Source organism: Lutjanus erythropterus, chromosome 11 (assembly GCF_056507025.1).
Source record: "Lutjanus erythropterus isolate fLutEry1 chromosome 11, fLutEry1.hap2, whole genome shotgun sequence".
NCBI lineage: Eukaryota > Metazoa > Chordata > Actinopteri > Lutjaniformes > Lutjanidae > Lutjanus > Lutjanus erythropterus.
In genome coordinates this window covers 25602365-25623197 of record NC_139327.1, presented here as the reverse complement: position 1 = coordinate 25623197, position 20833 = coordinate 25602365, and the positions used below count along the sequence as shown (strand labels likewise).

Genomic DNA, 20833 nt, shown 5'->3' with positions numbered 1-20833 from the left:
TGTAGACTGTTGACAGGCAGGCAGCCTCTGACTGCAGCTACAGACAGACCAGGTCAAAAGTGGCATAAGCAACAAGATGAAATGCTGGTCCTGAAAGACGGACAGGTCTAACAGCGTGACGGATTACCCTCTCTTGCCTGTCAGCTCGTATAGCGTCCGATCGTAGTCTCCATGGTGACTGATGCATGAGAGCTCTGTGCAGCTGTCAGCCTTGTCTGTATTTCAGGAATAAGCCACAGTAACGGTTGGTTCTGCTCAAAATACATCATTTTTATTTCAATACTTTGAGATGTAGGTTTTTTGTTTTTTTTTTACAAAATACACGACACATCCAGAACAAACGACTTGAAAAAGGTTCATTCATCTTTGTCACACTTCTTCACAAAATTCAATAGCGGCTGAGGGCCCAGACAGCAGTGATGGTGGCAGCGAGGCCACAAACAATACGAGTCAGGTCAGACCAGCCTGTGTCGTTCTTGACAAATCCTCTTTGTCAGGTGATGGTGCAGCCAAACTCTCACGTGGTCCGTCTGATGCGGCATGTCTCACGCACGCTTGGACTTTCTCGTGCACCTTCAGCCTCTCATGCACACAATAATAACTTAGTCTGTCTTGTGCCATAACTCAATCTCTCTCACACCTTTTGGTTAAACGGATGCCACCTAGGATTTCTGACTCACACACTGAATATGCTGTATCCTCTCTTTTTTTGCTTGTAACAGATATTTTCTTCTTTCATCTCTATGTGATTAGGGGCTCTGCTATAAAAGGTCCTTTAATATCCTGTTAACTGAAACTCCTAACACCCGAGGATAAGTCTACAGCCACTTGTGAAATGCAATTAACCAAATTCACACCTGGAAAAGGCTCATTTTAAGCACATTTTTACACTGTTTTCCTATTCGAAAGTCCACAGAAAAGGCTTTGTGTTACACACCTTGTTTAAGGGAACTTAAGCTATTTCATGGAGTTGATTTAAGCAGGAGACATGAAGGACCAGACCCTATTTTTTCTGTATGTCTTCAGAGTCTGTGTTTTTTAAAGAAGTGCTGCAGAATGTGGCTGACAGTAACAGATGCCTGAAATGAAAATCACAACAAAGGCTGTTTAGACGAGATCGTGGTGCAACATTTTAACTCAAGAGTCTCTTGAAACCATATGAGAGGATTTCTTTTCTGGCGGCTGTCTCGTGAACACTACAATAAAATGTCCTTGGTGTCTTGCTCTCTCTGCAGCACTACTATCGTGTTTTAGTGTAGGTGGCAAAAGAACAGACATTCTGTGGCAGTACAGACACTTGTCTAAAAAAAAGCAGAAGAACTGAATCAACTTCTTTACTCAAGTAAAAGTGAAAAAGTACAGACCCTGAAATGTAGTCAAAGTATAAAAGTGAAAAGTCAGCCTCTGGAGGACATTTCTGCTGGCTGTTTCTGTGCAAAGCTAACTGACCTTTGTCTTTCCTCTTGTTCCGTCTTTTACATTGTATTTCGTCTTATGTCTTCTTTGTCTTGTGGCCTTTTATGTTGTTTTTTTTGTTGTCTTTATTATCTTGCTGTGTCTTGAGTGTTGTTTTTTGTCCTGTTTCATCTTTCAAGTTGTTTTTTGTCTTGTTACGTCTTTTTTGTCTGATGTCTTTACGTTTTTTTTGTCTTTTTACCTCCTTTTTGTCTTGTGACATCTTTATGTTGTTTTCTGTCTTATACATCTTGTTATGTTGTTTTTAGTCGGGTTATGTCTTTTGTCTTGTGTCTTTGTCAATGTTTTTGCACCTTTTTCGTCTAGATAGGCCTTTTACATAGTTTTTTCATCTCATTATGTCTTTTTCATCTTGTTACGTCTTTTGTGATGTTTTCATTTTGTTAGGTCTGTCGTCCTTGATATGCATTGATGGATACACAAGAAATCATGTTTTCTATGTGTTACCGTTTCATCCATTATAAAATAATCAATAATTCATCTCACATATTAAAACTAAAGTAACGAGCCTGTTCTGAATGTAGGAAGAAAAGGTAAAATGTGGTCAGTATCAAAGTATTTGCTCTTAGTTCTTCCCGCCTCTGTGTTTTAGTGAAGCCGAATACGTAACCAATGAAAAGTCAAGTCATCAAATTCTTTGCATATTTTATTTTTCTTATCATGATTTTTTTTTTTCAACTCACACATGTCATATTTTACATCTTTGCAATAAAACATGAATACAATAGTTTTCAGGGTTTCATAGATCCAAAAATATTTAACCTTTTTTTGGATACGTAAGTTGAACCTGTCGATAGAGTATGTGCATGTGCGCATTTGATCAAGATGGCTTCACACATACAGTACATCTCACATTTCATCCCCCTCGTCTCCGCCCTCCTCCCCACCTCTATCAGCTACAGAATCATGATATTGCTTACAACTGTGAGGTTGTAAAACCTAATAATCACACATGAGCTCAACGTTTTAAATACAAACATCAATGCACAAATAATCCCGTCGGGAAAATGGACCTAAACAAAATGGCAGCCGACCAGAAAGAACCAAGCTAATAAATAATGATATGTGATTGGTGCAAAGTGCAAATACAAAACAAACTTTTACATTGATTTGATTCTCTTTTTTTAAATAATCAACAAATGTGGGTAAGTGAAGGTTTCCTTTGCGCTTTCAGTCTTATTCAGCTGATTAAGTCTCCCACCGAGCCTGAACCAAGACTATATGTACATATTTGACAAAACAATCACCAAATATACAAAGGAAATCATGTCAGTCTTGTGGTTGTCATCCTTGGTGGCACTGGCAAGATCTCTTTATCGTTACCATCTCCGGCAAAATTATCACCATCCTTGACACCGCCGTTATTACCATCAGCCTTGTCAACGTTATAATAATTATTACACAATATTTTACATACAGCAAGTCATTAATAAATTAAAGGTGATAAGCGCAGTTTGTGTAGTGAAAGAACACGTGTCGACTCTGACGGAAGCAGAGTCTTATTTACATAAGAATCAGATTTAACCCTGCTGCAGGTAAAAGGAAAAAAACAAAACATAAAAATTAAACACTATAAAGTAAAAGAAAACCAGATAAAATCCAATAAAATTAAATCATAACCCCAGGCAATTTTTCAAGGGTGAATTTAAGATCAAGCCAATAGCACCGGTAGTTGAGCAGTGGGTGGCGCTGGTTCATTTCTGACCATTTCTAATCAGTTTAGACACGTCGAAGGAGTCTTAATTTATAGTCCACCCAAAATAATCCCCAAACTGAACTCCCCTCAAATGAAAAGCAGAGAACAAAATTGATGAAGAAGAAAAATAGAAAGGGAAAACAAAACTTAGGTTCTTTGTCTGTGAAGCATTAAGCGTACCAGGAACGGCAACTGCAGCCAGTCCTGTGAGTGGTACGGGTATGATCGACCTCTACAAGGTCTGCTTGACTTGCTCTTTTTCTCCGTTCTGCAGTCTGTCTATTTTATTAGCAGGTTTTGGTGTTTATCTTCAGGGTATTATGTGTCTGTGGTTACACACTTGTGTGTGTACAGAGGAAGTTGTTTCCACCAGCGCTGCCGCATCCTCAAAATCAAGTAAACTTCACAAGGGAAATAGAGCCTAAGGTCCGGTTCGTGTTTTTCCTTCCCCTCGGTACCTGTGGTTTCCCCCGTGGATCGCAGACACACAGCAGAATGCATCACTTCCTCTCCCCTCTTGTTCCTCTCTCCTCACTCCAGCCTCCTCTTCCTCACGCTGTCCACCTCAGTACCTGTTCTGGTGTTCGTAGTGCCAGCGGTTGAAGTCTATGTTGAACGCCACAATGCTGCCGGACGCCATGCCAGTGATGAGAGTCCTGAGGACAGAGGACACAAAAAGGGTTGCAGTTACAGATCCTCCAATCATGTATTTCTTTGCCGCCGATCCTGATTGCCGATTATTATAGGCCAGTATACATTCTTTACTCAAGTAGAAGTACAGATACTTAAAGAGCAGTGGTGGACAGAGTACTGAAAATCTGTACTCAAGTACAAGTGCTGTTACATAACTTAAATATTACTGAATTACAAGTAAATTTATAAGATTTTATTTAGGATTTTACCAAGCCTTTGCAGTTAGGCCTCTGAGATTGGGGCAGAGAAGATCAGGGTGGCAAACTCTGTCTTGTCCTTAAATCACTTTTAAAAACCCACTCAAACAAACTCTTCGGTCACTGTCAATAAAGACAAAATGCCCCAAAAAATATTCTAAAAAGACAAAAACATATTTTTAAAATAGCTTTTTTATTGATTCTGTAGCTTTACTCTCAAGTCAAGTTCTGCCTTTGTTTAGTTAGTATGCAACAGTGACACCAACTCAGCTGAGAACTGGCTTCATCAATCAGTTTTCACAATCGGTGACTAGAAAGCATTAATACTGTTCCCCTGATCGCATATTTTGCCTGAATATTGGCTGATAACGATCAGTTGCCAATTGACAGGACATCCCTAGTTGCAGTGCATCAATAACTGTATATTTCTTTGGACCAGGACAAATAACTGCCCCATTACTGTTCATTCTGTATTCTCAGCTGTCCCCTTTGAGGTGACCCAGTTTCCCCAAAAACAGCGGTCTCAAAGAAAAACACTGCCCTGAATTTGTCTCACACGGTCACACCGTGTCCGTCAGAGTCTGTGTGTTTTACCTCTGGTCATGTGACAGGTCCATGGCACGGATGCCTGCGTCACAGCCCGGGTAGATGTAAAGCTGTTTGAAGTCGCACGCCTGCCACACCTCCACCACCCCGTTATCACCTCCTGTCACCAAGTTCTGTCCATCGCTACTCAACAGGATCGCCTGGAGAGAGAAAACGAGGAGAACGAGGAGTTAGAAGAGGGTCAAGTGCTCCTGTATGCTGGACGACAGTATGTTGCATTGTTTACGCAGGACTCCATGATAAATCTAAGACTTTTTCATGTCACTTTGATGAAATTCAGATGTCAACTTCACAGCCATACTTGCAAAACTATGATGGATATAATGGAAAAATCAGTTTAAATTTTAAGCCCTAGAAAACAATTATTTACCATTTACTCGAATTTAATAAAATATTTATCATAATACTCACATTCATATTGCCTTGAATCGGCATAACAATAATAACTTGAACATTTAACCTAACATTTGACATTTAAACATTCAATACGTAGTAGAGAAGATCATCAGTATGAACTCTGACAGCCTCACCCGTGTGGAGTCGTTGACCTCCATTTGTGCCAGCAGTTTTCCGTTTATGCTGAAGTTGCAGAAGCGGCCTCTCTCATAGTAGATGATGCAGTGACCCTCGCTGGACACGGAGATGAGGCGGGGCCGCTGACACAGCTCTGGCCCCTCCAGGGCCCTGAGCAGGTCCCCTGTGATGGTGTGGACGAGGCACGGCCCCTCTGAGGAGACGAACAAAAGCAAGATAGTGTTTTTGTTAAACATATGGCTTTGGTGATGGTGAGGTTAGTCTAAATTAAACCGTTCATCCAGTCATGTGTAGAAAAGTTTTGTGTTTCAGTAATCTAAAGTACAGTCTACCTGAAAAGTCCTGAGCAAAGGGCTCTCCTGAACAGTTTTAACACTTCACTGTGACAACAGTCTAATACATCTGAATTGTAAAGATATATGAAGACCCACAAACCTTTAGCTCCACTGATGACCAGCCCCAGCTCTGCACAGACAGACACACACACCACCTCGTGGTCGTGTCCTGTCAGTACTGCCCGGGGAGCAGGGTAGTCACCTGGAAGACAAATCAAAAGTCAGAGACATTTCTGCATAATGCCTGTACAATTTCTGCCTCTGTCCCCACTGTGGGAGCTGTGCTGTTTTCTGCACTCATGTACACATGAACTCCAAACTCCGTCCTGCCCGTCAGGTTGGGACATTGTCCATGTTGGAAAGACTCTGTATGGTTTAGGTGAGGAGCAAGAGGAGGAGGAGGACTCATGTGAAGAGGGATCTGTTTCTGTGACTGTTTTTTCTTTGATACCGTAACAAACCGAGTGTCAAAATTAATAAACAATGATGGAAGCAGAAAAGGGTGATGGACAAGGATGGACAAGGAGTGTGACTCCACTCTCACCTGACTCACCTGTGTTTATTTTATGACCAAATTGTGACAAAAATGTAAATTAAAAAATATTTACAACAAAAATGATGACGTAACCTCTTTTTATTATGCCCTGACAAATAAAGACAAGATAAAATAGTTGGCTCTGTTCGGTACTGTTAGATCACAGTAATCAGCCACCTCAAAATGCTAATAAATCTTGGGAGCTTAAAAAGTAAGTCCCTCGTCTTCACCAGTGGCCTATGAGGAGGAAAGAAAACAAAGAAAAGAAATGAGGGAAGGCGGCCTGTGGACATTTTTCTCTTCTATTCAGACCGAAAGAAAGACTGATGTGTCGTTCACAATTAAGACGGAGGACCTTGTGGAATAAGGAAAAATACAACTGATTTAAAAAGACACCTGAAAACATACTGCCACAGGGCACCTTATCATGCTGTTAACATATTGTTAAATTTAGCAGAGCCAACCTGACAATAAATATCTTGCTCTTATAAAAGATCCTTTATGGCTTCTCACAACTCAAACAGACACTTCACAAACATTTAATATAATTCAGTATTAATGTTAGTCTCATATAAAGTGAATAATGTTGTCTGCCTTAACAATGCAGTTTACACATTCACTGATGTGGACATTTGTCTTCAGCTCCTCCAGGTAATGATGATTAAGTGCAGAGTTGCACTGCATGTGTGAAAGGGACCTCGAAACACACAAACACACAGACAGATGAATATTCACACGTTATTTCCACTCACTGTTGTTTGGGTTGTCCCCTATAATGTGGTGTCTTCCACTCCAGTACCACAGAAGAAGAGTGGCATCTCTGGAGCCCGACACGATGTAGCAGTCTCCTCCGATGTAGGACTCTGACCTGGCCAGACACGTCACCACGTCCCAGTGGCCAAAAACTATCTGGGTCAGCTTTCCTGTGGGGAGGAAGGAGGAAGATGGATAAATCAGTCAGTGTGTGGCCTCTGCTCAGACTCGATTCCACGATAAAAATAAACAGGTTAACAAACAGGTTAGTGTCACCTTTTGAAATCTCTGGATCAATAACAACAATGATAATCTATTTTACAAGAGAAGGTAGCAAGAGCACATGCAAAAATGAGTACAGCAGTCAAAATAGTGAGTTGGACCCATAGACTGTATATTAACCAGGTTGAAATCCTATTTAATAAATAGCTTATGGTTGAAGCGAGTTGTTCCTCCTCTGCCCGTTGGCCCCTGAGGACCTTTCTTGCTATTGGCAATTGTCAATAAAGATATTTTGATAGTTTAAAAGCTCAGACAGGCAAAAGTTGGGCAGAAAGCAGGGCAGAACCATGCTGATCATCTGTGAGCCGAAACTTTAGTATTACAGTATTTTGCAGAGAGGTTACACTGTCCGCATTTTCTGTCCACGTTAGCGTGGTAGTTGCAGGTGCAGGGACAAAAAAAAGGGCATTGATGCTGTGAAGTCAACTCAAAGCTCTGCTTCAAATTTCTGACATGTCAGAAGCAGCCGTTCGGGAGCAGCTGATTGGTCCATGATCCCCCCCTGTGCACTGCACGGCAAATGATGTCGGATGAAGATGAAATTCGGTCGGAATCTAAACTGAGTTGTGCGGCTAAAAAATCAGGTTAGAAACGAGCTCAAACCATACAGTTTGTGCCTAGGTTTACAGCAAGACGTCTAAAATTCTACAAATAAATCATATATAAAGTAGAGAATCTGGCAGAATCAGAAACTGAAGCAGGAGTTTAAAAAAAACACCACGTCTTATAAATAATACAAAACCTACCAGTTTCAGTGGAGTAAACACGGAAGCTCTTGTCCCAGAAGCCACAGACCAGGATGTAGCGGTTGTCAGCGGTTACCACGAAACAGTGCGTGTTGATCTGGATGCTCTGGTCCACCAGGTCAGTGATCTGACGCTTGTTCACGCCTGAATTGTTCGCTGCACGGGAGAGCAGAGATGTTAGCAGGTTAATGAGGGCACGAGAAGGCAACATGGTTAACAAGCTATCTGACGAACTCTAACCCGTCCTGAGAGTTTCAACTGCCGACAAAACCGCTGCAGATTTTACTGCCTGCAGCCTCGGCACTGCATGCGTGTAAACCGCCAGTGCATCATGGGATATATTGACCTGCCGCCTTCATTATCTCAGTGTGATCTGAAGTGAAGATGCTGGTGCACTGACCTATGAGAGGATCCATCTCAATGGGCAGATGATGAGCCTGTTCTAGAGAGTATCCTGGAGCTCCACGGAGGCCTGAAAGGGTCAAACATTACAGACGGTCACACATAAACACACACATCATAAAGGATAAACGCTAAACTACAACCTCTCATATAATCACCCCGGTCGAGCGCTCTCTGATGTTAAAAAACATAAACGTCTGATGTGGCGATCAGCAACAAAAGTCACAGCTGCCTCATGACCCTCTGTAATCACATTACCACGACTAATTACAGCGAGCCTGCTGCGCTAATGAGGTCAATAATGAGGTTAATCGAGGCTTTAATTAACAAATATTTCTATGTCAACATCCAAACACTGATATAATATAATACAACAGAACTGAAGACCACAGGCTCAGTTAATACCACTGAAATCAACCAACATCTCATAGTTTGTATACATCCATAGATTAATCTTTGCTGCATAGCTTCAGATGATATTGTCATTATCTTTGATTCTTCATTTGCTCATTTTGTCTTGGGGTTCCCAAACTTTTACATACAGAGATCCCCCAGATAGCATCAGCTTATTTCTCTCTTTAAAAGCCCAATACAATACTACAGCAAATGTAAATAAATTAAACTAAATTAAAGAGAATTAGAGGGTGAAAGTGGTGTGTGACTTTAAAAAATGTGAGAATTGGGGGGATTTTATTTCCATGTTCAGATGAATTTTGTTATTATAACTTAAAGGCAGCAGATGTAGTGTCATTTGTATCCACATAGAAACAGTATAAAAACTGCCAAACGTGTGCACTCACCAACTGTGTTGTGCCAGCGGTTGACGGCAAACAGCCGGCTACACGTGACGGTGACGGCTGCTGGTATGCTGAGGTGTGGGAGCGTGTTTGCTGCGACGTGCGTGACAGGCGAGTTGGATGGGAACTTAAGCACCATGATGACGTCCTGCTGCATCTGATCCTTAAACATCAGAGGGCTCTGGGGAAGGAAACACTGGTGAGACAGACAGAGAAAGAGAGAGGGACGGAGAGGAGGAAGAGGAGGAGGGGAGAAGGCCAGAGCGAGGGGGGGGGGGGGGGTCGGAGGAGAGAGGAAGGGGAGGAGGGGGAGATGGAGACGGAGGTAGAGGGAGAGACAGAACAGATGGGACAGAGGGAGGGAAGGGAAAAGGTATATTAGTGGGAGCACAGGGTCAGAGCAGGTACACACACTGAGGGTGGCTCGAGGCCGAGGAGAGGAGGTGGAGGCGCTGGCTGGGCGGGGTTGAAATGGATCATGGCTCTGATGTGGAGACACTGAGGCCTCGAGCTGCTGCTGAGGGGAGCAGGGAGGACGGAGGGGCTCAAACCAGGGCAGGACTGGCTTTGAAAAAAAAAACCATAATTACATACGCTTGTATGTAATAAAATCCTTACAGCTTCGTAATAAAGCAATTTCATATGAGAGGACTACGTTGACTAAAATTAAAGCTACTACAAGGAGCTTTCACATTTTGTTGATTTTGGAGGACCCTGTGGACAAAAGTGGAAGTGTTTCCTCCACTACAACAACAAAATATAATGTCAAAAATAATGTCTAAATAAAAATCTGCTCCTTCTTCTTTTTAACTGTCTAACTTGGTACTCACTCTAACTTTGCCTGGGAAAATGTAAACACCAACATTGAGTCTGATTCATAAGCAGTTAAAAACTCCTTGTAGTAGCTTTAATCAGTGTATAGGGGCTGAAATCAGGGGTGAAAGTAGATTCATGTTCTTGCCGGTACGACTATTCCAACCTTCATCACTTTATATTCTTCTCCTAAAGCGTTGTGCATCCTTGAAGACACACATTCAATTTTTTAACGGCTCTATCCTGTAGAAAAAACATCATGCATAGCAAATGATATATTACTGATTTAAATGGTGCTGGTGCCACAGAGTAATTTGTGAATGTTGATAAAACTAAAATTGGAAGAAAAGTTCAACTAAATTAATCAACAACAGACTGAACAGCTTTCAAGTCTCTCTTTGAATCTTCAGCAGACCACTGGGCACATAATTGAACAACAACAACAAAAAAAAGTTAAATGTCCCCACGTCTCTGATGTGCACCTTAAAATAGAAGTTAACATCTACACATTTTCTCCATCTCCATACTTTTCGACTGAAATCTATGCCATATCTGAAATCACTTTCTATGCAGTGGTTGCATGCTGTTTTTGTCACCACTGCATTGCATTGTGGGATATATTAGTGTTAAGTGCTTGCAGACTGTATTATTGCCCTGGAAATAGTACAGCTCTCACATACCATTGATTTCATGCAAAGATTTTGGACATACAACATATTGTTTTAGTGTACTAAATAGCACGTTAGTATGGAATGTCGGATGCAGCCTGTGTGTTTATGCAAACCTGCATCATCATTATGATGCCAGCGATACAGAACGATCCATGGATGTTTGACCTGCCATCCATATTGTTGAAATAAAACGCCACATCATGAAACATCACATCATATTCTGTTTGTCCTTGTGCTAAGGAGAGTTTTGCAAGAAAAGACTGCCTGTCAAAACCCCACAGCCTAATTTTTCTTATTATTTTGGTCCATAAAACATCATAAAACGGTGAAATCGTTGATCATTGTTTCTCAATGCCCCGCGCAAAACTAAACAGTTTTGAAAAGGCAGTGGGGTTCCCTGAAGCACGACTTAAAAACTCGCAGGTCTCTGCTGACACAAACACTCTGGAGCAATTTAGAAGCAATTTAGAAAACTAACTGTTGTTTATGATGACCAAACATGATCAGATTTGTTTTCTTGTTGGAAATGCAATCGTGACATGTGATGTTGATATGTGGTATGTGGCAGTCAGTTGCTGTCCCCTCTTCCCAGTACAGCGTACCGACACAGAATCTTTCAGTGGTACGGCGTACCGGATCGTACTGGATTGTACCGGCCTACTTCCACCCCTGGCTGAAATGGGTTAAAAATGTTGAAAAATTAACACACACAATATAGACTCTAAGGACTAATGTGTCACATAAATCAGAGTTCAGTACTCTTTTGTGAAAACCATAACATGCAGATAGCAGATGCTGAAATAAACGGCTAATGGCAGGTTTACACCCACAGTCTACATCCAGTGAGCCAGATTAGATCGACCTTTTACTTGCAGTGCTAAGTAGAGACTGGAAAAAACAGCACGCTGCTTCACACACAAGTGAGTTGAAGAGTGAGTCTGTTACATCAGCTCTGCTAATTTAACAGACACGTTTTTAAATTAAACTCTTTGCGAATATAACTTTGATTAAGACTTGTTGAGGCTGACGAAGCTTTCTCACCAGGTGCATGGCGGAGGAGCGAGGTGGGTGTGGCTCGATCAGCAGCTGGGAGGGGACCTGACCGCACGCCTGAATCTGGGTCTCAATCACCTGCAGACAGAGATGGAGGAAGAGGAAGATGAAGGTTTTCGAAAAACAAAAACAATTTTAGATTTACTTTACTGTCGCTAAATATGGATGTTTGTCTTTTGTGCTTCCTGAACTACATGCGAGCACTTTGAATTCCTCCCCAGAATTAAAAAAACTATTTTTTCAGCCATAAGAAGTAATTATCTGGTGACTCTTCATCTCAGAGCTTTGAACATCACATCAGTGTGATGCTACTGTATGATCTTGAAGAAAGCACTCTCTCTCATGGAGTGAGAAACTCATGAGGGGGATATTTCTGCACTGCAATAATCAACTTGTGAAACAAGAGTGATGTGTTGTCACAGAAACCCACCTCACGTTGCGCAGCGTCTAGATTGTCCAGGGTGACTGCTCCCTCGTAGGACAAGAAGTCGAACACGTTGAGAGCTCGGACGGCTTCCGGCCCTCGCTGCTTGTAGCCAAATATTAGATCAATCCACTGGTGCAGCTGGCATGACACGAACTCGCTTTCCAGCGCCTGGTGACAGGTAGCAGGTGCAGAGAGAGGAGGAAAGAGGCAGAGTCAAGGATATGCTCAGTGTGTTTTTTTATACTTTAGTAAAGACTGTCTGTGAGTCCCACCATCCGGTTAATGCGGACAAAGTCTTCGGGTTTCTTGGCCCAGGCAGGAAGCTCCACATCACACACCGGAACGCCGTCGTCACGCACGCCGAGCTCGTACTCGTTACTGTTGACGAACATCTCAGGCAAGTAGTAGAACTCTGGGATCAGCTCCTAATCCACACAACAGGAACATGTAAACAAAATCATTAATTCTGTCACATTTCCTACCCTCATTATTTGGTTTATTTGATTCACACAAACATAAACACAAAAAGAAAAATGCATGAAGAAATCTAAAAGTTCATTCCAAATCAAATGTTTTTTTTTTTTTTACAGCCGGGCATTTCTCTTTCTTTCTCTTTTAACGTAGAGACAATGACACAGAGGAATCCACATGATAACGCCATGATATTGATAGAAAACTGACCACCGCTGACCATGTTTAATACAATGGAAGACGAAGCCTCCCATGTTTAAAATACAAATGTACAGATCTGAAGAATGCTGATGTCAAAAATAGCAATTAAAAAAAAAAGAGGTATACTTGGAAAAAGTTGCTAATCTAATAAACCGTTTCCGCAGCAGTAATACTTTGTACATACTTGCCCATACAATGGTATAGTATGTTCGTCAGTAAATTTTTCTTTACTTCCACCACTCAAAAGAATTACACACGTTCACAACTGTAATTAGGTGATAATCAGGTGAATCTTGTGTGTCAGCGTGACACCATATTGTTATGGGGCAGCTGTGTCTCCAAATGCATGTATGCCTATTGAGGCAGGAGGTCTATCTTTAAATAAAATCATCATAACTTGCTGAATTTTTAATCAGTATTCAAGAGGTTTGCTTTGTTACTGATGCAAGATGTGTATTTATGATACATAATAATTGATTAAATTAGAAAAAAAATGGTTTTCATGCTAAAGTACTCAGATGATATCAGTAATAGTTCTACAAGCTAACTAACCTATTTAAGATGAACTTATCTACATAGTTAGGCTGTAAGTATATTCCTACTTTTCTTACAACATGAGACATAATTCATAAAAAAGACATAATGACAACAATCACTACTTTCATACTGCTCTAAATAACCTGCATGCTGTGAGTGTGTGTCTATTTGTCAGCCAGCCAGGTCAGTTAAAATGAAAAGAAAGAAGAAAAACAGACATCTGATAATTTTTCACTGGACTGAAACGCCAAGTCAGTACCAAAAAAAACCCAGTGATGTCAGGCCATTTGATAAGATCTTCATAAGAAAGGAATGAAGTGCTTATAGAAATGTGTCATAGTGATGTCATTTGGTAAAAGAGAACAGATCTGGGCTCAGAGAGGCAGGGACGGTCTCAGGTAAGTTTGTTGAGCTTTTTGTTTGTCAGTGTCATGAAATAAATAACCCTCCTATTTAGACTTGTAAAAAGATAGATAACCTTGCTGTTATGCTGAATTGTGTTTTGGGTAGTTGGGTGTGGAAAACACCTTATTTTGCTATATTATTAATAAACATTTGAACATGCTGGTATGACCCTTATCATCTATCCAGTATATATCAGTAATAAGGGTTTCCTCCATATACATTTACACAACAGTTCTTAGCGGCGCTTTTGGTGTCCTCTTCAGGAAATGCTCTTGAGAAAATGTTCTGTTTATTGCCCCCCCCTCCCAACAGTGAAATTAAATATCCACCCTTGCATGTTAGGACTCTGAACTAGAAAGGTGGAGACTGGGGTGACTGAGGCAAAGCTTTGCCAGCAGCAGCAGCAGCAGCAGCAGCAGCAGCAGCGGTGTGAGTGTGGCAGCATTGTGTGAGGATGGGCTGTGATTGGGGTGTGACTGATTAGAAATGATTCAATCAGCGGGCTGACACAGCTGATAACAGCTGAGGCTTATGACTTCCGCGTCCTGCCTGAACTGAGGCGATGATTCACTTCAATATGACGCTCCTTCAGCCCATCAAGAGTCGTTACCTTGACATCAGCCGTGTCCCTCTGGCAGTTCCTCCATGAGCAGCCGATGCCAGAGAAGGCTCTCTCTGGATGGTCGAACTTGTTATCATTAGCGTTGAGGAAAAACGTGGTGAAGGGCTCCTGCAGGACGAGAACAGGCAAATTAATTTCGGTAGAAGCCTCGGGTTTCTGCCGTGTTTTTAAACAGCTGCCGAGGAGGGAACTCACTATTCTGAGCATCCACATCAGCGTTGAATGAGCAGTGGAGTACAGGGTTGTGTAATGGTGAGGAGGCGTGCTGTCATCGTCCCACGTCTCATAGCGCTCTGCGTAAAACGCTGCTCGCTTGGGATTCAGTGCACCAATTGGCTGGAAGAAACCAAAGAGAAATGATCAGCTTTAGTCAGCGATTACAAGAGAAGCCATATGAGTGGTTTTCTTCTTTTCTTTTCAGAGAGCACAGCATACAATATTCTTTAAAACAGTCAATGCTTGGACAGAAGAACAAACAAGCTTGTGTACATTTTGAGGGAATGCAGGGAATTACATCCACAGTCATATTACGTGGCTTCCTACTGCTCTAAATGGAAAAATATACAACAAGGATCTGACCCTCAACGGGACTATTTGGGTTTGTTCTGTCTTCTCAATGGCAAACATGCTATTCATCATAAAAAGTGCATTAAATGTTGCGTGTCTCACCTTGGAGAGGTCTCTGAAGTTTCCAGGTAGGGTGAGATCGAGCTCCTCGGAGTCATAGTTGGTCAAGACCCAGGGGAAGATTGGATACTGGTTCAAATCATTATAGGTCCTCCCTGCAGAGACAAAAGACAGATGGGAGAGGAGAAAGAGTCAAAGACTGCAAAGACACGACCAGTAGGTGATTTCAGGGGAGGATGAAGAGGGACGCTGTCCTCCTCTGCCATCACCTCCTTCTGTCCTCTAATAGCAGAGAGAGTGCAGGGGCATATGATAGTCTGTTTGCCTCAGTATTTCAGTGGTTTGTCTCTTATGATACACATGTATTCAGTTATGTGAAAGAAAAACACAAGAGAAATGTATTAGAACAGTTTTTTTTCTTTTGGGGGGCTTTTTTATATCTTTATTTTGAACAGGGCAATCATTTAAATAAAACATAAATAATAGAAAATATAAAACAGGCCAATTAAAAATTATAGAAAGAACAATAATATGCACCTGGGATTTGAATATAGAGAGAGCTGGTTTTCACCATTAATAATTAATTAATAATAATATTCCACAGACCCCAAGGCAGCCATGAACTTCCAATTCAAGAACCACTGGTGTGATGTATATATTATTTAAAATGTAAATATCATTATATTACTAAAAGTAAATATTTTGAAAATGTTGCTATGTTACAGCCGGTAGCTCCTTCAAACTTTTCTCCTTTAATCTGTAATTTTTTCTGGCGTGTTTACTAGAGGTAACAGTGTTTTACATTATTGGATTAAAAACGTGCTATAATATGGTTAACCTTACTCTGATTTACCAATTTTCAGGCTTCAAAACCTCCACGTCTCATAAATCAGGCTCACACTCAAACATTTAATTAACGAGACTAACTTCCTGATGTGAACAAAGACAAAGTGTCAGACTGGGATTACGATTACACCAGCCGAGGTTGAATGTTACTGTGATAAAAGACAGTCCAACAGAGAAGAGACATAAAAGCCCAAGCTGTTAACAAACTGCTTCACACCTGATTTATGTGAAGACGTGTTTGCCACTGGCTGCCATTTATCTAGATCTGTATTTTAAACTCATTCTGCATCTTTATTACACACATATGTAAATATATAATATGACAAATTGTTTTATTTATAGAGTTTTAGAATATCTATGAGTAAATGTAAAACTTATAGTGCATAACAGACTTATAAACGCAATAAAGTAGCTATTCGTAATAGTTTGTACACCATCCACTGTCACTGTAGCAGTATTTATTCATATATTGTTGTATGTATATGTATTTACAGGTCAGACTGGTGACTGTCATTATGCAAATTACAGCTGAGTCGGTGCTGACAAAGCTTTATCTTATTCAAATCTTCCAGGTTCTTTATCTGGTCTCTTCAATAAAGTCTTTTTATACCTTGGTTTCTTTATTCACGCACATGGAGAAAGATTTAAAAAGAAGAGGCGAGTCTGCAGTTTCTGGCATTCTGCGCAGTTATTTTTGAACAACACAGCACAATGGAAACTGTCAGAGCAAGCAAATAAGGTCACATTAGTAAAATCTCCACACCTTCCCAGCAAATTAGCGAGAAAATGTCAATGTCACACCGTAGAAAGAGAGAAAATGAAAGAAACAGGAGGTATTCTTTCAGTTAATGCAACTGTTCCATCTGAGAACAAAAACAACACAATATTAGTCATGACTGTATGTTTGACCACAAAACAGTCGACAGAGTTTGACCAGGGCTTCTCCAACTTTTGTGCCAATTTAGGATGCCAGGATATGACTGAGGGCTGCAAAGGAAAAAACATGATTTATCTATTTATATTATATATTTATTGATCTATCCTCTGAGGTCAGACGAAGTAAGAGTTGATGTATCTCCTTTTCCTCTCAACCATGCAGAGTTTTTTCCATCTCACTTCCACATTAAACTGCCAAGCTGTCCACGACAAACAGCACTAGTATTGACGACAGAATATAATTCATGTGACACTTGTGAGGTGTCACTAGCTGCCATGAAAACCAGTAGCTCTGATGCCGTAGCAGAGTGGTGCATTAAATGTAGGTTACTGAAAGCAAAGTATTGAGATAGAATGATAAAATATAAATGTCATGTCATGTTACTGAGGCCGCCACTGGCCTGTGGGCCACACTTTGAGAACCCCTGATTTAAAGGCTAAGTTATACAATGACAGATGAAAGTGGAACTTGACCTGCAATAGTGTTGAGGAACATGAGGTACTCGAAGTTGGAGATCTCTCTCCTCTGCCAGCGCTGAGTCATGTTGGACGACTTGAAGAGCTGACGAGGGGTGGCCAAGGAAATCCGCCTGAACACACACACACACACACACACACACACACACACACACACACACACACACACACACACACACACACACACACACACACACTGAAGTATTGTCTCTGTCCATAACACCAGGAAAACAGGCCTTTCTTTTTATTTTTTTATACTTTTTATTGACTGACTTTTTTTTCAGCAATGCACATACTTGTTCACAAACAAAGAACACGCCAAAACAAAGGCATCCTATACAGGTTCAATCAATATTAGTATCAATATTTTTTAAGTGAGAAAAAAGGAATGCAGAGAAAAACACAGAGAGAGAGAACCCAAAAAACAAAAGAAAATAGTAAAATAATAATAATAATAATAATAATAATAATAATAATAATAATAATAATAACAGCACCATTACAAAATATTATTGTTGTCATTATCAAAAAACTGAGACATGCCTTTCTAACACAGAACAGTGGTGGACCAGCTGAGGTAAACCCTGCACCTACCTGGCCTGTGGCAGGCCGTAACTCGTTCCTACGCCCACCCGTGGGAGACTGTAGACCACTCGTTTGACTGTGGCCTGGTCAGGGAAGTTAAACATCACAGACGCTGCAGAGAGGAAGAGACGAGACAAAATCAGCATACTGACAACATTAAGTCAATCACTCACCATGACAACGGATGTTTAACTGGAACCAACCAAACTGTACAGTGGAGACTGCAATGTGATATAAGACTAGAAACAAGGTTGCTAAAGGTCCAAATGTGCTGACAGATACACCTGTTGTGCGCAATGCGCACTACTAAGTCAAACTGCTTAAAGGCCCCTACTCCAACCACGCTTTGGATCGTCAAATGACGACCAAACCTTTTATTTTGTCTGCAGCTGCATTATAAAAAGATCAGAAAAAAGATTAAAAAATAAAATAAAAAAGACATGGATGAGAGATGTGGGTTCTTTACAGCAAAGAGGGAATGTGTGAATATAGGCAGAAGTGTCAATGTGATATAATTTTTTAGCATGTTAACTGTACAGTTCTGTGATTTCTTTAATAACGTATACACTACACTGCAGACCTGTGACCCTCTTCTCAAGACACATCTGTCACTGCACTGTACACCTATAAACTATAATGAACTGTCCAGATGTTTCTCCCTCTTCATCTCATCCACACATAAAAAACATACAACTGCTGTAGTGTCAAACATAATCAAATTGTTTTAAACTGTTATTAATAACTAAGTTACCCTGGTCATTCAAATTAACAGAAAAAACATGAATATCACACAACATTTAGTATCATGTCTTTATATAGACTGACCTCAACCTCTTTTATCTCCAGAGGACAATATTTTATTGAAGAAATAATTATTATAGAATAATCATTATTAATAATAACAATGAACAAATAAACAGACAAATATAAATAGGAATCTTTTCCCAAAACACTGCTGGTTCTGTAGCGTTGGCATTTCAAATCTGACAACTGCTGTGTGCCACGGGGGCATCAATTAACGCACGTCAAATGAGGCACATCAAGCGTTGCTTTCAGTGTATTTGGGCCTTAAGAGACCTTTTTTAAACGTAATTTACAAAGTATTTACCAAACTGACACCAGCTGCACTTTACTGTCTCTCAGCGATGTCTTAACTGTTTTAAATTAAAGTCATTTAATTCAGTCAACTTTTGCGTTTGTCAACTTTTTTTGTGTTGAACTAGAATATTGGAGCTGAAATTGGCAATTTGAACATATATAACACAAAACCTTCCTCCTCTCTCTCGTTGCCTCATATCCCTCTGCTAAGCCCCCCTCCACGAAACCACGCATCAAACACGCACACGCATTTTCCAGGACTTGAAGCAGAACATCAAGATCAACTAACTGGCAACCTAACGTCTGTTCTGCTCGGCTAGTTATGTCTGCCTTAGAGGAAAGAGACAAGAGTGAAAGTAATCATGCCACTGCGCCTGACAGAGAGGACATGAGAAACCAAGACACAAAGAGCCCTGATGACCCATGTTTGTAAAGAGTTGCTGTGACTGGTTAGTTGCATGCAAGCTAAACCTGATTGGTTGTTTGATTCTGTCCATTTTTAAAAAAAATCCCTAATACAATTGATTACATATTCTCAGTCGGACGCAGTGGTAAAAATTTGTTCTTTCAACCAAAACTGCAGCTTTAAGTGGAAAAAAAGGTGCTGCTTATGCCATATTTTTGCTAACCTGCCATGCCACTCATTACGTACTTCTATGCTTTATTGACCAAACTTATGGCAAATAATCAATGGATACAACCAGTGGCTGGTTGTAGAAATCTGCAGACTTACTTCTGTTCGCCATGAAAACCTCGAGTCCAGTATTCTGCAGCAGGTAACGTCTGGAGAACACGGCTCGGATCTCACTGAACATCCATTTACCATGCAGACCCTCTGAGTAGGCCAGTACCTGTGGAGAAAAAAACATTTTAAGTGAAGTGAATATAATCAGAAGTTGCATAAGTTGGAATATTTATTGATTATTATTAAACTACAGTACAGTAGTGTGGATCATTGTTTCAGGACTCTCCTTCATCAACAGTGTGGATGTTGATATATTTTACTCTGATACAGAAAACCAGCATGCTCTTACTTTAGCATCAGTATTCTTGAATGCAGGATCCTCTTCGTCCACCTCAAAGTAGATCTCAGTAGTCGTGATGGACAGGGTGCCTCGAGCCACCACTACTGGAGCCACCAACTGAGCTGGAGTACTCAGCACCACAGGGCCTGACGGAGGGAAACGTGTCACTCAGGAGTTACTACTTCAGGTTGTCACTGCACTGACTGAAGCACATCACTCATCGCAGATAATTACACATACTGTAATAGAGTCATTTAATGTTAGTTCGGATCCATCATTTATTTGCTTCTTCTATTTTGTCTACTAAAGTAAACATCATCGGGTGTGTAAGTCGGGGAGGATCCACTGGATTATCTGATTTGATCAGTTTTTAGTAGATTACGATTTTATCTTCTCGAGTCAGATCAAACATCCGGATGGTTAGTGTAGCTGCAAAACTTTCAACTTGCCTTTAGAGGTAAAAAGTCTGGGACGGAAACGGACTAAAAACAAGAGTCACAGACAGTTTAGTGTTCAGTTGTACTGTAACGTAGTGTGTGTGTATACTTGTCTTCACATGTGTGCATCACACCTGCAAGGTTATCGATCTCTTTTTCCTGCAGCAGGCTGACGGCATCGTCGTCTCCCTCCAGCATTAACTCCGCCTCCGGGTTCTGGGTGACCACCGATTGGCTGCGGAAATTCTTCTTTGACTTGAGCCCCTCCTCCTCCTCTTCTGTGCCTGTGTGAGTGTGTTTTGGAGTGTGCATGTCAGAGTTGTGCGCTTGTAAAAAATCAGATACTGACCATGTGTTTATATTAGCGCACAGAACTGACCGTAGTCCTCCAGAGCTTTGAGCGACACGTCGGCGTGAGTGGATCCGAAGGCATTTCGCACAAACCTCCGTCTCCTCCTCAGGTCATCCTCCCAGTAGTCTAGACGCCAGAAGTCGTGTAATTGGCTGGAGACAAAAAAAAAAAGGGGAGGAGCAAAAAGGGTCATAACAA

At 40.9% G+C, this 20833-nt stretch overlaps 1 protein-coding gene across 1 annotated transcript in view; it reads right to left on the bottom strand.

Annotated features, from left to right (window-relative positions):
• Window positions 1–2104: 2104 nt before the first annotated feature.
• nbeaa (neurobeachin a) overlaps window positions 2105–20833 on the bottom strand; it is a 167504-nt gene continuing 148775 nt past the window's right edge. Inside the window, exons 42-61 of the mRNA XM_084729805.1 lie at window positions 20663–20787; window positions 20418–20567; window positions 19856–19992; window positions 19555–19672; window positions 17733–17835; window positions 17136–17251; window positions 14922–15034; window positions 14448–14588; window positions 14241–14360; window positions 12289–12441; window positions 12020–12184; window positions 11578–11667; window positions 9056–9248; window positions 8254–8325; window positions 7854–8009; window positions 6825–6995; window positions 5638–5739; window positions 5199–5395; window positions 4657–4808; window positions 2105–3828 (exon numbers count right to left, since the gene is read on the bottom strand). Of these exons, the coding sequence (XP_084585931.1) occupies window positions 3738–3828; window positions 4657–4808; window positions 5199–5395; window positions 5638–5739; window positions 6825–6995; window positions 7854–8009; window positions 8254–8325; window positions 9056–9248; window positions 11578–11667; window positions 12020–12184; window positions 12289–12441; window positions 14241–14360; window positions 14448–14588; window positions 14922–15034; window positions 17136–17251; window positions 17733–17835; window positions 19555–19672; window positions 19856–19992; window positions 20418–20567; window positions 20663–20787 (2665 nt within the window). The 3' untranslated portion in view covers window positions 2105–3737. The remainder of the gene's footprint in view (window positions 3829–4656; window positions 4809–5198; window positions 5396–5637; window positions 5740–6824; window positions 6996–7853; window positions 8010–8253; window positions 8326–9055; window positions 9249–11577; window positions 11668–12019; window positions 12185–12288; window positions 12442–14240; window positions 14361–14447; window positions 14589–14921; window positions 15035–17135; window positions 17252–17732; window positions 17836–19554; window positions 19673–19855; window positions 19993–20417; window positions 20568–20662; window positions 20788–20833) is intronic.